Source organism: Mya arenaria, chromosome 8 (genome assembly GCF_026914265.1).
Source record: "Mya arenaria isolate MELC-2E11 chromosome 8, ASM2691426v1".
Classification (NCBI taxonomy): Eukaryota; Metazoa; Mollusca; class Bivalvia; order Myida; family Myidae; genus Mya; species Mya arenaria.
In genome coordinates this window covers 7,069,752-7,087,552 of record NC_069129.1, presented here as the reverse complement: position 1 = coordinate 7,087,552, position 17,801 = coordinate 7,069,752, and the positions used below count along the sequence as shown (strand labels likewise).

Genomic DNA, 17,801 nt, shown 5'->3' with positions numbered 1-17,801 from the left:
TCCCACCAGGGTGTGAGTGGTCTAGTGGTATAGGGGCCCTCCTCTCACCGTAGAGATTGTGGGTTTGATCACCACCAGGGTGTGAGTGGTCTTATGGTATAGGGGCCCTCCTCTCACCGTAGAGATTGTGGGTTTGATCACCACCAGGGTGTGAGTGGTCTTATGGTATAGGGGCCCTCCTCTCACCGAAGAGGTTGTGGGTTTGATTCCCACCAGGGTGTGAGTGGTCTAGTGGTATAGGGGCCCTCCTCTCACCAAATAGGTTGTGGGTTTGGTCCCCACCAGGGTGTGAGTGGTCTTATGGTATAGGGGCCCTCCTCTCACCGAAGAGGTTGTGGGTTTGATTCCCACCAGGGTGTGAGTGGTCATATGGTATAGGTGTCCGCCTCTCACCAAAGAGGTTGTGGGTTTGATCCCCACCAGGGTGTGAGTGGTCATATGGTATAGGTGTCCACCTCACACCAAAGAGGTTGTGGGTTTGATCCCCACCAGGGTGTGAGTGGTCTAGTTGTATAGGGGCCCTCCTCTCACCGAAGAGGTTGTGGTTGATCACCAATAGAGTGTGAGTGGTCTAGTGGTATAGGGGCCCTCCTCTCACCGAAGAGGTTGTGGGTTTGATCACCAATAGGGTGTGAGTGGTCTAGTGGTATAGGGGCCCTCCTGTTACCAAATAGGTTGTGGGTTTGATCACCACCAGAGTGTGAGTGGTCTAGTGGTATAGGGGCCCTCCTCTCACCGAAGAGGTTGTGGGTTTGATCACCAATAGGGTGTGAGTGGTCTAGTGGTATAGGGGCCCTCCTCTCACCGAAGAGGTTGTGGGTTTGATCACCAATAGGGTGTGAGTGGTCTAGTGGTATAGGGGCCCTCCTCTCACCGAAGAGGTTGTGGGTTTGATCACCAATAGGGTGTGAGTGGTCTAGTGGTATAGGGGCCCTCCTCTCACGGAAGAGGTTGTGGGTTTGATCACCAATAGAGTGTGAGTGGTCTAGTGGTATAGGGGCCCTCCTCTCACCAAATAGGTTGTGGGTTTGATTCCCACCAGGGTGTAAGTGGTGTAGTGGTATAGGTGTCCACCTCTCACCAAATAGGTTGTGGGTTTGGTCCCCACCAGGGTGTGAGTTGTCTTATGGTATAGGGGCCCTCCTCTCACCAAATAGGTTGTGGGTTTGATCCCCACCAGGGTGTGAGTGGTTGTATTGTGTAGGTGTCCACCTCACACCAAAGAGGTTGTGGGTTTTATCCCCACCAGGGTGTGAGTGGTGTAGTGGTATAGGTGTCCACCTCTCACCAAAGAGATTGTGGGTTTGATCCCCACCAGGGTGTGAGTGGTCTCATGGTATAGGTGTCCACCTCTCACCGAAGAGATTGTGGGTTTGATCACCACCAGGGTGTGAGTGGTCTTATTGTATAGGGGCCCTCCTCTCACCAAATAGGTTGTGGATTTGAGACCCACCAGGGTGTGAGTGGTCTTATGGTAAAGGTGTCCACCTCACACCAAAGAGGTTGTGGGTTTGATCCCCACCAGGGTGTGAGTGGTCATATGGTATAGGTGTCCACCTCACACCAAAGAGGTTGTGGGTTTGATTCCCACCAGGGTGTGAGTGGTCATATGGTATAGGTGTCCACCTCACACCAAAGAGGTTGTGGGTTTGATCCCCACCAGAGTGTGAGTGGTCTTATGGTATAGGGGCCCTCCTCTCACCGAAGAGGTTGTGGGTTTGATCACCAATAGAGTGTGAGTGGTCTAGTGGTATAGGGGCCCTCCTCTTACCAAATAGGTTGTGGGTTTGATCAGCACCAGGGTGTGAGTGGTCATATGGTATAGGTGTCCACCTCACTCCAAAGAGGTTGTGGTTTTGATCCCCACCAGGGTGTAAGTGGTCTTATGGTATAGGTGTCGTCCTCTCACCAAAGAAGTTGTGGGTTTGATCTCCAGGTCCAGTGGTATAGGTGTCCAACTCCCACCAAAGAGGTTGTTGATGCGATCCCCACCAGGGTGTGAGTGGTGTAGTGGTATCAGTGTCCACCTCTCACCAAAGAGGTTGTGGGTTTGATCACCACCAGGGTGTGAGTGGTCATATGGTATAGGTGTCCACCTCACACCAAAAAGGTTGTGGGTTTGATCACCACCAGGGTGTGAGTGGTCTTATGGTATAGGTGTCCACCTCCCACCAAAGAGGTTGTGGGTGCGATCCCCACCAGGGTGAGAGTGGTCTTATGGTATAGGTGTCCACCTCCCACCAAAGAGGTTGAGAGTGCGATCCCCACCAGGGTGAAAGTGGTGTAGTGGTATAGGTGTCAACCTCACACCAAAGAGGTTGTGGGTTTGATCCCCACCAGGCTGTGAGTGGTCTTATGGTATAGGTGTCCACCTCACACCAAAAAGGTTGTGGGTTTGATCACCACCAGGGTGTGAGTGGTCTTATGGTATAGGTGTCCACCTCACACCAAAAAAGTTGTGGGTTTGATCACCACCAGGGTGTGAGTGGTCATATGGTATAGGTGTCCACCTCACACCAAAGAGGTTGTGGGTTTGATCCCCACCAAGGTGTGAGTGGTCTAGTGGTATAGGTGTCCGCCTCTCACCTAAGAGATTGTGGGTTTGATTCCCACCAGGGTGTGAGTGGTCTAGTGATATAGAGGCCCTCCTCTCACCAAATAGGTTGTGGGTTTGATCCCAACAAGGGTGACAGTTGTCATATGGTATAGGTGTTGTATTCTCACCAAAAAGGTTGTGGGTTTGATCACCATCAGGGTGTGGGTGGTCTAGTGGTTTAGGGGCCCTCCTCTAACCAAATAGGTTTTGGGTTTGATCCCAACCAGGGTGAAAGTGGTGTAGTGGTATAGGTGTCCACCTCACACCAAAGTGGTTGTGGGTTTGATCCCCACCAAGGTGTGAGTGGTCTAGTGGTATAGGAGTCCGCCTCTCACCGAAGAGATTGTGGGTTTGATTCCCATCAGGGTGTGAGTGGTCTAGTGGTATAGGAGTCCGCCTCTCACCGAAGAGATTGTGGGTTTGATTCCCACCAGGGTGTGAGTGGTCTAGTGGTATAGGGGCCCTCCTCTCACCAAATAGGTTGTGGGTTTGATCCCAACAAGGGTGAGAGTTGTCATATGGTATAGGTGTTGTATTCTCACCAAAAAGGTTGTGGGTTTGATCCCAACAAGGGTGAGAGTTGTCATATGGTATAGGTGTTGTATTCTCACCAAAAAGGTTGTGGGTTTGATCACCATCAGGGTGTGGGTGGTCTAGTGGTTTAGGGGCCCTCCTCTGACCAAATAGGTTTTTGGTTTGATCCCAACCAGGGTGAGAGTGGTCTAGTGGTATAGGTATCCATCTCTCACACAACAGGTGGGTCTGATCTCTTAAAGGATGAAAGTAAGATTGTAAAAATGTCCGCCTCCCACCCAAGTGGTATAGATGTATTGCTCTCACCCAAGAGGTTGTGGGTTCTGTTCCCACCATTTGACAGTGGTCTAGTGGTAAAGTTGTCCCCCTCTCATCCAAGAGGTTGTAGGTTTGGTCCTTACTGAGGTTACTTTCTCATGGCCACTTAATTTTTTTGATCATATATAAATGTAACTTGGTACATACAGTTGAACACTGTTAATCCGAAATCGCAGGGACCCAACATATTACTTCGGAATAGCGATGTTTCAAATTAACATTTTAAGCTTAATTTGACTGAAAAGACACAGAACAAAAGTGATGTTTTGTTTTTCAGATGGAGATCCACACTGCAGCATCTACTGGTGATGACATTGCCAAGTACCCATACAACATCGCCAAGTCCAGCTGGGAGCCAACAGAACTACTAACTGTAAATACCATGTTAATTTATACAGTCCAACCCCGTCTGCTGGCATTTGCTTGGCTAGAATTCCTTGTTGGCTTGAACTATATGTTAAGGAATGTTTGCTTTATACTGAAGGTTAACATTCCTGCTTTGGTCTAATTAACCGAGGATCAAGGTATTTTCGCCAGTTTCTTGGAGTTTGACTTGAAGGGTTTAACTGTATTTGAGTGGACAATCAAATAAGTAAATATTGTCCTGAACTGACTGTTTCAGTATATGTACCTTGAAAATATATACTGCACAGAAAAAAAATCCATTATTGATGAAAACAAGTCTTGGTTAGCATTGTTTATTAACTAATTTGTTTATTTTTAGCGCTATATTTGACCCCACCCCCCACCCACCACACCCCGGTTAAATAACCAGTAATTGATTAAAGCCAAAATTGCATTTAAAGATAAGTGGTAACACGAATCTTATCTAGTTAACCAGTTATTATGTTACGGTACTTATTAAGTGGAATTCGCAAACCATTATTAGTTAACCTGGTAATGTTGTACAGCTAAAAAAAGGTAACAGGTGGCAGTTCTGGGCACTTTCAAGCCTGTTTTAAGTCTTATGATATTTATCTTACCAAAGAAAGTTTCACAAATACTAACTAAATAGTCAGAGAATTATCATGATAATTAAGTGGTTAACAGATTATCTTATGGCAGTTATTAGCCACCATAGTATTCACATTACTTTTTACAAAACTTTCAGGAATTAAGCAAAACGAGTGAGTTTCCAAGTGCATGTTTGGTCCACCTGTGGACAGCGACCCAGTTTGAGGACAGTGTACTGGGACTCGCATATATCGCTAGTAAGGAGGCAGGAGATCTTGGAGGAATATGCTCACCACGTAAGATCAATATTTTTTTTATTTTTTTTTGTGTTATCAAAAAAACATGTGTTTTATGTAACATGACAATGTCAGGGTTCCTTGCAAGTTGTTGGTGAACTGGCCCTCATAGAATATTCAACTGCCAGATAGAAGAGTCAATGAGCTTACCTAATATTCAAGTCTACATTCACAGCTTGGTTCTACTGTGGAGTGTTAAGGTACCGTATTTTTTTTATTTTTATTTTTTCGACTCATCCGATCTTCAACTGCCATTTTAATTAAATAAAAATGATGTAGGGTGATTAGAGTTACATACCTTCCTAAATAACGTGAACAAACTTCTCTTAAAAGCCAAATTAAGCCTGAAATCAACCTAAAAAAATGTAAAAAGCTTATTACTGTTTGTAAGATGCAGGTATTTTTTAAAATCGAAATCTGAGGGAAAAATGTGCGTCTTATAATCAGTCATTTACGGTACTTCAACACTGGCTGGTCATGTTAACTTATCTAACATTAAAGTCTCTACATTCACAGCCCCGTCCTACAGTGGAGTTTTAAGGTACTTTAACACTGGCTTGTCATGTTAACTTATCTAACATTAAAGTCTCTACATTCACAGCCCCGTCCTACAGTGGAGTTTTAAGGTACTTCAACACTGGCTTGTCATGTTAACTTATTTAACATTCAAGTCTCTACATTCACAGCCTGCCTACAGTGGAATGTTAAGGTACTTTAACATCGGATGGTCATGTTAAATTATCTATCATTAAAGTCTCTACATTCACAGCCCAGTCCTACAGTGGAGTGTTAAGGTACTTCAACACGGGCTGGTCATGTTAACTTATCTATCATTAAAGTCTCTACATTTACAGCTCGGTCCTACAGTGGAGTTATAAGGTACTTCAACACTGGCTGGTCATGTTAACTTATCTAACATTCAAGTCTCTACATTCACAGCCCCGTTCTACAATGGAGTTATAAGGTACTTCAACACTGGCTGATCTTGTTAACTTATCTAACATTCAAGTCTCTACATTCACAGCCCAGTCCTACAGTGACGTTTTAAGGTACTTCAACACTGGCTTGTCATGTTAACTTATCTAGCATTAAAGTCTCTTTATTCACAGCCCAGTCCTACAGTGGAGTTATAAGGTACTTCAACACTGGCTGGTCATGTTAACTTATTTATCATTAAAGTCTCTACATTCACAGCCCCGTCCTACAGTGGAGTTATAAGGTACTTCAACACTGGCTTGTCATGTTAACTTATCTATCATTAAAGTCTCTACATTCACAGCCCAGTCCTACAGTGGAGTTATAAGGTACTTCAACACTGGCTGGTCTTGTTAACTTATTTATCATTAAAGTCTCTACATTCACAGCTTGGTCCTACAGTGGAGTTATAAGGTACTTCAACACTGGCTGGTCTTGTTAACTTATCTAACATTAAAGTCTCTACATTCACAGCCCCGTCCTACAGTGGAGTTATAAGGTAATTCAACACTGGCTGGTCATGTTAACTGATCTATCATTAAAGTCTCTACATTTACAGCCCAGTCCTACAGTGACGTTTTAAGCTACTTCAACACTGGCTTGTCATGTTAACTTATCTAACATTAAAGTCTCTACATTCACAGCCCCGTCCTATAATTGAGTTGTAAGGTACTTCAACACTGGCTGGTCATGTTAACTTATCTATCATTAAAGTCTCTACATTCACAGCCCAGTCCTACAGTGGAGTTATAAGGTACTTCAACACTGGCTGGTCATGTTAACTTACCTATCATTAAAGTCTCTACATTCAAAGCCCCGTCCTACAGTTGAGTTTTAAGGTACTTCAACACTGGCTGGTCATGTTAACTTATCTATCATTAAAGTATCTTTATTCACAGCCCAGTCCTACAGTGGAGTTATAAGGTACTTCAACACTGGCTGGTCATGTTAACTTATCTATCATTAAAGTCTGTACATTTACAGCTCGGTCCTACAGTGGAGTTTTAAGGTACTTCAACACTGCTTGGTCATGTTAACTTATCTATCATTAAAGTCTCTACATTTACAGCTCGGTCCTACAGTGGAGTTATAAGGTACTTCAACAGTGGCTGGTCTTTTTAACTTATCTATCATTAAAGTCTCTACATTCACAGCCCAGTCCTACAGTGGAGTTATAAGGTACTTCAACACTGGCTGGTCTTGTTAACTTATCTATCATTAAAGTCTCTACATTTACAGCCCAGTCCTACTGTGACGTTTTAAGGTACTTCAACACTGGCTTGTCATGTTAACTTATCTAGCATTAAAGTCTCTGCATTCACAGCCCAGTCCTACAGTGGAGTTATAAGGTACTTCAACACTGGCTGGTCATGTTAACTTATCTATCATTAAAGTCTCTACATTTACAGCTCGGTCCTTCAGTGGAGTTATAAGGTACTTCAACACTGGCTGGTCTTGTTAACTTATCTATCATTAAAGTCTCTACATTCACAGCCCAGTCCTACAGTGGAGTTATAAGGTACTTCAACACCGGCTGGTTATGTTAACTTATCTATCATTAAAGTCTCTTTATTCACAGCTTGGTCCTACAGTGGAGTTTAAAGGTACTTCAACACTGGCTGGTTGTGTTAACTTATCTATCATTAAAGTCTCTTTATTCACAGCCCGGTCCTAAAGTGGAGTTATAAGGTACTTCAACACTGGCTGGTCCTGTTAACTTATCTATCATTGAAGTTTATACATTCACAGCCCGCCTACAGTGGAGTTTTAAGGTACTTCAACACTGGCTGGTCATGTTAACTTATAAATCTATCATTAAGTCTCTTTATTCACAGCCCGGTCATACAGTGGAGTTTTAAGGCACTTCAACACGGGCTGGTCCTCATCCAAGAATGGAGCAGGCAGTACTGTCACCTTTGACCAACAAGCTCTTTTAGCAGCTCACGGTAATATGAAATATATTGTTTTAAACAAAAGCTTAATAAAGCTTTAATAATGAAATTGCATACAATTATTATCAGGATTATAATATTACAAAGTAGCAATAAACTCCCAAAAAAGTGTAAATTGTGTAATTTCTACATAACCAGGCCTGAAAAAAAATGCTAGAGTAAAAATACATTATTACATTCTTATGAGATTTTTCACTCAATGAAAATCTCTGAAGCATACTTTGGAAATCATCTAGCACAGAAGTGCACATTTGTTTTACATGGTAGTGTTGTAATATGTAAATATGTTTTTCAATAAATTAAATAAAAGTAGGACAGGCGCTTATGTTTGAAAAAAATCCTATTTGTAACATTATAAATGCTTTGAGTAAGTGGCTTGTACCCTGTACTTATTTGTGGAAAAAACAAAGATTTTCCGTGGAAAGCTTTGAAATAAATGCAAAAATGCAATCCTGGTTTTCCATGTTTATGGCATTCAGATTGCTATATTTAGAATAATCACAATCACATGTGTTAAAGCAATCCACGAGTGCCAAGGTTCGCAATGGTCTTGAAAAGTACTTGAATTCAATAAACACTCCTTGTAAACTACAAAATTCCCTAAAAAGTACTTGAAAATTGATTATTTTATATTTTTTTTCCTCAATTTCCCTTGAATTCTTCTGTGTGAAATGCAAACGTGAATAAAAACTAGCAACCAGATAAAACTATAACTGGCAAAATGATAGTGCTGTCTTTAACGAGGCCTTTCACCGAGTATGGTTATCCAGTATAATATGATACAGATTGTTTGCGTAAGCAATTCCGACGATGTAAGATGTTTTCTGTGTAATGGTGAAGGTTTTTTGAAATGATGTCGTTGAAATTGTGTCCAAGCCCTATGTTGGATGATGTTTGAAACTGAGAGCAGGCTTAAATTTCAAAACAGTGAAAAATATCAAATTGATATTATTACTGTTTGAAGTAGTGAAATATCAATTTAATTTCACTGGTAAATCTCTATTTACCACTAGAAAGCATATAATAAATACTTTTAATTGCATATGCCATATCTGCAGAGGCACCCACTTGACTTTCAATGTACCTTCAAATTATTGCTTCCTCTCTCAAAGATGCCATTAATCACAGGCCATATTAAATGACCGACCACCTTAGATCGAACTTAATTTTGAGAGTAAAATCCAATTGATTAGAAATTAATTATTAATTATAAAATTAATCGGCCAATAGATTGAATGGAATTACTTAGGCATGTCTTACAATGAGTATAAAAACTTTATTGAATACCATCCTATGGCCCTTTTTTCATATCTTGTGTATATCTATAGTATACCTTCTTTGTTCCAAATATTTAGCTAAATGACTCAATTCATTATTCAGAGTTTGGTCACAGCCTGGGCAGTGAACACGACCCTTCCTCTGGTGACTGTGCCCCAGGCAGCCTCTTAGGTGACGGCAAATACCTCATGTACACCTACACTGTGAGTGGTGAAGACCCGAACAATGGTGTAAGTCTTCCTTTGTACTTGATGAGTTATAATTTAAACAATGGAAATAAGAATGTTTTTTACAGGTTATAATTTAAACAATGGAAATAAGACTGTTTTCTACAGGTTATCATTTAAACAATGGAAATAAGACTGTTTTTTATTGGTTATCATGGAAATAACACTGTTTTCTATTGGTTATCAGTTAAACCATGGAAATAAGACTTTTTTCTATTGGTAATGATTAAAATATTGGAAATAAGAATGTTTTCTACAGGTTATCATTTAAACAATAAAAATAAGACTGTTTTCTATTGATTATCATTTAAACATTGGAAATAAGACTGTTTTTTATTGGTTATCAGTTAAACCAAGGAAAAAAGACTGTTTTCTATTGGTTATCATTTGAACCATGGAAAAAAAATACTTTTTTTTCTATTGGTTATCATTTGAACCATGGAAATGATTCAAATAAGACTGTTTTTTATAGGTAATCATTTTAATTATGGAAATAAGAAATTTTTCTTCTGGTTTACTTTAAAACTATTTTAGTTTAAAACCATTACAAACATTAAATAAGATTGTTTTATTTATCATACCATATAACTATCATAGCGTTTTATCTATCCCAGCATAGTATCTATCATAGTGTATTATCTATCCTAGCACTTTATCATAGCGTATTATCTATCCCAGCACATTATCTATCATAGCGTATTATTTATCCCAGCACTTATCTATCGTAACGTATTATCTATCCCAGCATATTATCTATCATAGTGTATTATCTATCCCAGCACATTATCTATCGTATCGTATTATCTATCCCAGCACATTATCTATCATAGTGTATTATCTATCCCAGTACATTATCTATCATAGTGTATTATCTATCCCAGCACATTATCTATCATAGTGTATTATCTATCCCAGCACATTATCTATCATAGTGGATTATCTATCCTATCCCATCATATTATCTATCAAAGTGTATTATCTATCCCAGCATATTATCTATCAGTGTGTATTATCTATCCCAGCACATTATCTATCATAGTGAATTATCTATCCCATCATATTATCTATCAAAGTGTATTATCTATCCCAGCATATTATCTATCAAAGTGTATTATCTATCCCAGCACATTATCTATCATAGTGAGTTATCTATCCCATCATATTATCTATCATAGTGTATTATTATCTATCAAAGTGTATTATCTATCCCAGCATATTATCTATCAAAGTGTATTATCTATCCCAGCACATTATCTATCATAGTGAATTATCTATCCCATCATATTTTCTATCATAGTGTATTATCTATCCCAGCACATTATCTATCATAGTGAATTATCTATCCCAGCATAGTATCTATCATAGTGTATTATCTATCCCAGCACATTATCTATCATAGTGAATTATCTATCCCCGCATATTATCTATCATAGTGTATTATCTATCCCAGCACATTATCTATCATAGTGAATTATCTATCCCAGCATATTATCTATCATAGTGTATTATCTACAGTAAAATTTGAAATATCACTTTTCAGAAATTCTCATCCTGCAGTATTAATCGCATGAATGAAGTTTTATCAACCAAATCCTCCTGCTTTGTGGGTGAGTAATCCTTTATTTCTGAGATATAAATTGTTTTATATTACTCTTTAAAACTTAAATTTAGCTAATATTTTTTTTCTAATTTGAAATGGTCAACCATGCAAGGTTGAGCAGATATTTGGCAACTTCATTTCTCTAACTGATATTAATCTCTTGGTTTTTCCAGCCCGGGCTCCTTTGACCCTTATAATTGACGAATTAGTTATTATCTGTGGTCCAATTGAATGATTTACACTCCATGTATTCTATTTTGGGATTACACCGATGCACCTTCAGTAGGAAATGGGAGTACCTGGCTATAAAATTACATCATAGTTTGAGTCAGGGCAATCTCATTAGAATCATTTCATGACGTTCACTTCAGCTCATTATGTCATGTACATACATAGCCTTACGTCGTGAAGCGTGTATTGGGGATATTTTTTTAATGAGATTGTCGTCAGGGAAATCCCTGCTGTAGTCACAAAATGTATGTTACAGACAATATCCCGTATTTTGCAATGTTAGTTTAAACTTTATTTATTTTTACAATGATTGAGATGAAAGTTATGTAAACTTATACTAAGTCACTCTCTTTGGCACAATGTTGCACAAGAGTGTGGTCTTGTGATATGAGGGTAACTTGAAAACCCGGAGAAAACCCACTTGTCTGGCTTGGTGACCACCAACCAAGCTTCCATGCACCCAGACCGGGAATCGAACCCAGGTCGCCTTGGCAAGAAGCCAGTGTGCTAACCCCACTGCATAAACCGGACAATCATCAATGTTACGTCAATAATAAGTTGTTCAAGGTCACCACTAAGTTGTCCAAGGTCAATACTAAGTTGTTCAAGGTCAACACTTAGTTGTTCAAAGTCAACACTAAGTTGTTTAAGGTCAATACTAAGTTGTTCATGATCAACATTAAGTTGTTCAAGGTCAATACTAAGTTGTTCATGGTCAATACTAAGTTGTTCAAAGTCAACTCTAAGATGTTTAAGGTCAATACTAAGTTGTTTAAGGTTAACATAGAATGAAAGATCTTTGTGATAATGTGCAGGTGTAAAGGGGAGGGTTAGCTTGCTGCCGTTTTTATGACTCGGCATTATCTTATATAGATAAAAATAGAATATGTACCTGTTTGATCAGACAAATAACTTTGAAGTCTGCCTTGTTTCCCCTGTAGTTGCGCGAGGTGAACAACCTTGTGGAAATGGGCGTATAGATGCGGGAGAAGAATGTGACGGAGGGTTTCTGGGAATGGTCAACCAGGACACGTGCTGTGCCAGTGACTGTACGCTGAGACCAGGAGCTATTTGCAGGTATGGCTGGTTATTTTTGCAAAACCTCCTAGGTCTCTCACATTCAGCGGGATGAACATGGGAATTGATGTGTCAACTATTAGCCTGGGATTGGTTTAGTGGTATGTTTGTCCGCCTTGATACCTACCGAGCAGAGGGCAGAAGAACAGCATTACCTGTCCTGATTTCTCGAAACTTCTTAAACTTGACAGACTTGAGTAGTTTATTTTGTTAAGCAAAATTTCTTACTTTTATCTGATTTTGATCAGATAGATAACTTTGATGAACAGTCTCACAAATTGCAGCAGAACAAAAATAGTGAGCTCAGCTTAATTTTGTTATAACAGACTTAAGTAGTTTCGAGAAAAAATCGGACCCTGGATTCTACTCATGAAACACATCAAGGATGATACTGAAAGCTATATCAGCTTGACTTGTAGTGAACCAATCTGAAAGAAATCCTTATTTAGGTGTACCCGGTAATAAAAAATTAATATAATTATGGAACTAAATAACTGTACAAATGTAAATATATACTTTTTTAACACATAAATTCTTTATAGCCAAATCAACTATTAACCTTAAACTAGAGTTGAGAGTGGTCAACTGGCTTAAACACTAGAGGTTGTGGGTTCAATCCTAACCAAGGGTACTTGCCCACGGCCTATCAAAAAGGACACAGTACTGGTTTCTGCCTAGAAAAAGTGATTTTACAAGCTTCCATCTTTCGTCATAAACGAGCTAAAACAAATGAGTATAAACAAAACCAACCATTGCCTAATAGATAAGTTGTTTCCACTTATCAGTTAAAATACCTTATTAAGGGCATAACTCTGATCGTTAGCCAATTTACAAAATTCTGACAAGAAACGGTTACATTACACTATAACTTTTCACCTTGTTACACATTTCAATTTCATTTCCATATTAATGTTTTCTTCCAGCCCTGCAAATAGTGACTGCTGTACAGACAGCTGTTTTACGGCCCCAAGCACTGTAGTCTGTAAAGGTGATGTGGAAGGGTCCTGTACGGAGAAAGTGTCTTGCGAATATCCTTTCTATCTGATGTCACAAAACATACTACACATATTGAACATTTTTTTTGTGGACAAATCTTCAGTATAATGATTAAACATAGTTATTCTTCTTTTTGTTATGGATGCAGCAGTTAAAGGGACTTTACACCATATTGGCACCAAAACAAATTTTTTCTGTAATAAATCTGGATAATTATTCAATAAAATGTTTTACTCGTTGATATCATAATTGTAAAAAAAAAATGTAAAAAAAATCGAGTCAGAGACCGGGTTCGAACCAGTGTAGCCAAAATTGCAGTCCAGTGTTGTATCCACTGTGCTACAAACGCTTACCCTTAACCATTGGAATATTTAAGCTATATACCTAACTTGGTAATATGACGTGATAACATCAACTAGCCAATCACGCATAAGAATGAATACTACTAGGTATACATACCTAGTAATCTTTTTTAATGGTAAAATACGAAAAAACTGCGAAAAATTAATTAATTGTAAAATATGTGGTACTTCTGTTAGTTAGTTTCAATGAATTGTACACATCGATACCAAGTTTTCGACAATGTTCTTTTTTTTCGCTATTTCATTATACGGTGTATAGCCCCTTTAAAAGTTGCAGAAAATTGAACATGCATAATCATTACCGGTAATGTCAATAATTTGAAACTTAAATCAACAAATATTCTCATATTTCATTTGAGACTGCACCACATTGAAGTAAAACATAACTTTTGGTAGTCGTTTATTGAAAAATATTGCGATATTACACTAAAATCAAGAAATATCCTCTAATCTTTCCATCTTGTTTACTATGTCACTATGCACTTGTGAAATATAACTTTTGGTGCTCATAAAAAAAATAGATCACAGATTTTTATATTTAGGTGAAAAAATTAGGGTTTTATGGATTTTTCTTAAACCGTTACTAACAGTTTAAGCCATAAAACATTGATTTTCGGACGGAAATATGTTCCAAAACAAAAATACAAAAAGTTGTCAAAACGTTCAATCTGTGAGAGTGCAGCTTTAAAGGTCTTGTATGAAAAATCAAAATAATTTTAAGCCTCATCATAAATTTTTTGTCACAAAATTTCCAACTTTTCCTTGACTGTATGAACTGGAATTAGTGTGGAATGCCCCAAGACGGTAACCAACAAGGCAGATGGTACACTATGTACTGATGGGTAGGTCTAGTTATTATTTTATTTGTGACGTCTTCACCAAAAATCACTCATGCAAAGGAAATAATGCCATTTTCTTTTTTTTAGGTATATGAGCAGTTTTTCACAGCTACTTTTAAGTATTTTTAAAAATATTTTCTTATTCAGTTTCTTGCATTGTAGTAAGTTTGTTGTTGTTTTTTTTATCTCATCACTTGGTTAAATTTTGTTATGTTTGTCATTAACAAGAATACCACACCTGACTGATATTTTGCAGGCAAAGTCACATTAATATAATATATTATAATGCAACATATATTTTCTTAAAATGGTTTCAAACCGGTACAATATCATCAGTTCTTCACTTACCATGTTTCTTGTTGTAATTAACAGGATGCTGTTTGTCTCTTAACCATTTAGTAGACCAATAAGCAATCATATTTCATTTGTAAAAAATAGCAATTGGTTTTTATAGTCCAATGGAATACTTTTTGACTGCCCCTGACAACCAACCCCTTGCAAATGAATGGGCCGTATTCAATTAAAGTGACACTCTTATTAAAAAAACACATGTATAACAAACATCAATTTTGACTGATAAACCTTTAACTAAATTCTAAATAATGCATTTATGGAAAATATTAATTACTTATAACAATATAGTAACCATGCATTTAATAGCAGAAAGTGCAAAAATATTAAATGATTGGTGAATGCTAAAAGATTTACTGTGGTCTACTATAGTCTCATAAGGTAGAAATACCGTGTTTTATGCTCATTTATTTCAAATTAAACTCGGTATCCTTCATAAGAACCATTGTTTTTGACATTTCTGCATCCTTTTTGGAATATTAAAACAATACTATGAATTATGGCTAATCTAATTTGGGAGTAAGAGTGCATCTTTAACCAGTGTAGATTGAACTAAAGTTTAGAGTCAGTGTATACATGTTGTAATGTTCTTTTATTCTTATTTTCACAACTAAGCATTGCATCTGTTATATTTTGAATTTACAATGCATGTTATTGGTGATGTTAAATTGAAAAATAGTGCATGTCATGAAATAGCTTATCTTAATTCAAATAAGATCTTCAAAAAAACATTTTAGCTGGGTTTTTTTGATAAATATCTTTGATGTCATCGTTGTAGGCATGATGTTAACAATTTTGGCTGTGGCTGAAATTTTTTTTGACTCGGGCTGAAAAAAAAGGTTGAAAACCGTGGCTAACATCAATACCTAATCAAACTTGCTTTTGCCCCTTCCGATGTTCAAACAACAAGAAGGAGCTTGAAAAAACAGAATCAACCTTATTGTCTCACCTGTGAAAAACTGATCGGTGTTGGCATGTGGGCCTTAATTTGCTACTTTGTTGCCACATTATTTAATGCATGCTTCTGATTCATGTTTTTTCAATGCATGTTTACAGCGGGTCATGCCAGTCGGGAAGTTGCTCAGGGTATTGTGAATATCGGGGAAAGATCTCCTGTGTATGCGATTCTGGTAATATAAAACACATTTTCTGTTCTTTGCTAGCGATTTTACTTGTGTTATGTTTGTGCATGATATTTGAATATTGTTATAGTGTTATACCCTAGTTTAAACTTTATTTATTTCACAACACTTGTGAAGAAAGTTATAATTACTTATGAAAAGTTGCTCTTGTTGGCACGATGTTGTGCAAGAGTGTGGTCTTGCGTTGTCAGGGAAACCGGAGAACTGGGAAAAAAAACACTTGTCCGGTTTGGTGACCACCAACCAAACTCACATGAGCCAAGGTTGCGAAGAGATCCCGGGTTGCCTTGGTGAGAACCTGGGGAAACCCCACTTGTCCAGCTTGGTGACCACCAACCAAACTCTCATATGCAAAGGCTGGGAATCAAACCCGGGTTGCCTAGGTGAGAACCTGGGGAAAACCCACTTTTCCAGCTTGGTAACTACCAACAAAATTCACATGCGAAGGCTGGGAATCAAACAATCATTATTGTTATTTACAGTTGAGATTTCCCGCTCTTATTTTTGAGCACTTCTTACAATTATTATTGTTTGTCACAGTTGAGAATTCCCGATCTTATTTTTAAGCGCTTCTTTCAATCATATTTGTTATTTACAGTTGAGAACTCATGCAAGCGATGTTGCCGTGACAACACCACCACTCCATGTACCTTGTACAGCAATGATGCTCTTGCCGATGGCAGATCCTGTGTCCAGGGATATTGTGCTACTGTATGACATAGGATTTACTTATTTCATTTAAGTCTGTCCGTACATTTTTAGCTCGATTTCTAAAATATGGAGGATAAAGTTTTAGAGCAAGATGGAATTATAACTTATACCCAGTATACCCTTTATTCAATTTGATTCATAATAAAAAAAAACGGGTAAAAGCTCAGCATGCTTTCCTATAACAGCTCTTGTTAAAAAATGCACCAAACTTTCTGCAATTCTTATCAGCATGTGTGTATAAATTGTGCATCTGTACTTTTGATGCTCATAATGATTGACTATGGACTGAATAATGGCCATTGCCACTTATACTAAGTCACTCTAGTTGGCGCAATGTTGCATGAGAGTGTGGGGGAAATCAGATTACCCACTTGTCCGGCTTGGTGACCACTAACAAAACTCTCATGTGCTCAGGCAGGAAATCGAACCAGGGTTGCCTTGGTGAGAAGCGAGTGTGCTAACCTATACCTAACCAGACAAATGTTGAATCCTATGGATATTTCTAGTTCTCATAAAAGATTTTTTTGTCATTGTTTCCAGAATATAGTTTTATCACACAATTCAATTGTTATGAAAGTTAAACATATCAATAGATAAATGAAATCTTTCTGTATTGGGCCCTAAACATCGCATCCATAAGATTTTGATATATATACAAGTATACATGTTTATTGTAAATGATTTACAGGGTGTGTGTATCAAGGTCACCACAACCCTTGTAGAGCGACTGTGGGACTTGATTGATGAAATCAGCATTGACTTTCTTGGTAAGTAATTTTAGTTCCAGGTCTGTATCTGTATGTGTTCAAATTTATACGTAAAAGGGCCACTTCTGGCATATCTCTGGAGGGCGGGATTCTAGTAGCACTTAGGGAGAGCCTGTTTTAAGCCCTCGATGATAAAAAATCAGTATTAGTAGGTTACCTGATATGGGAAATGGGGCAAAGGAAACCATGAGAGTGAAGCTCGAACCCGAAAATGGTTTCCTGCGCCCTGTATCGGGTGAGAGCGAAGCTTGAATCTGAATATGGTTTCCTCCGCCCCGTATATCCTATATCGGGTCACCTACTTATCCCGTAACATATATATATCACGTAAACAACCTGTTTATATGTTTAATTTATTCATCAGAATATTCATCGAAGTCAAAAATAGACGCCATTTTGGTTCAATATAAATTTGGTGACCCAATACGGAAAAATATGGGGTCCCCGCGTGACCAGTTCTGGACCAATGGCGTTGCGTCATTCATGTTGGATGTATGATATTTGCTTTGACTTTTAATATAACGAGTCGGAAATGTTTCCCATTTATTTTAATTAATTTTAACTCCAAAAATTGTGGAAGTGTTCATCAGTGGAA

General features: G+C 38.2%; 1 protein-coding gene across 1 annotated transcript in view; it reads left to right on the top strand.

Moving 5' to 3' along the window:
• The window catches only part of LOC128243947 (ADAM 17-like protease), a 53,150-nt gene that overhangs the window by 27,955 nt on the left and 7,394 nt on the right, over positions 1-17,801 (top strand). Inside the window, exons 6-16 of the mRNA XM_052961968.1 lie at positions 3,726-3,821; positions 4,560-4,698; positions 7,509-7,619; positions 9,006-9,133; positions 10,671-10,737; positions 11,903-12,038; positions 12,962-13,066; positions 14,173-14,238; positions 15,643-15,716; positions 16,327-16,439; positions 17,128-17,206. Of these exons, the coding sequence (XP_052817928.1) occupies positions 3,726-3,821; positions 4,560-4,698; positions 7,509-7,619; positions 9,006-9,133; positions 10,671-10,737; positions 11,903-12,038; positions 12,962-13,066; positions 14,173-14,238; positions 15,643-15,716; positions 16,327-16,439; positions 17,128-17,206 (1,114 nt within the window). The remainder of the gene's footprint in view (positions 1-3,725; positions 3,822-4,559; positions 4,699-7,508; positions 7,620-9,005; positions 9,134-10,670; positions 10,738-11,902; positions 12,039-12,961; positions 13,067-14,172; positions 14,239-15,642; positions 15,717-16,326; positions 16,440-17,127; positions 17,207-17,801) is intronic.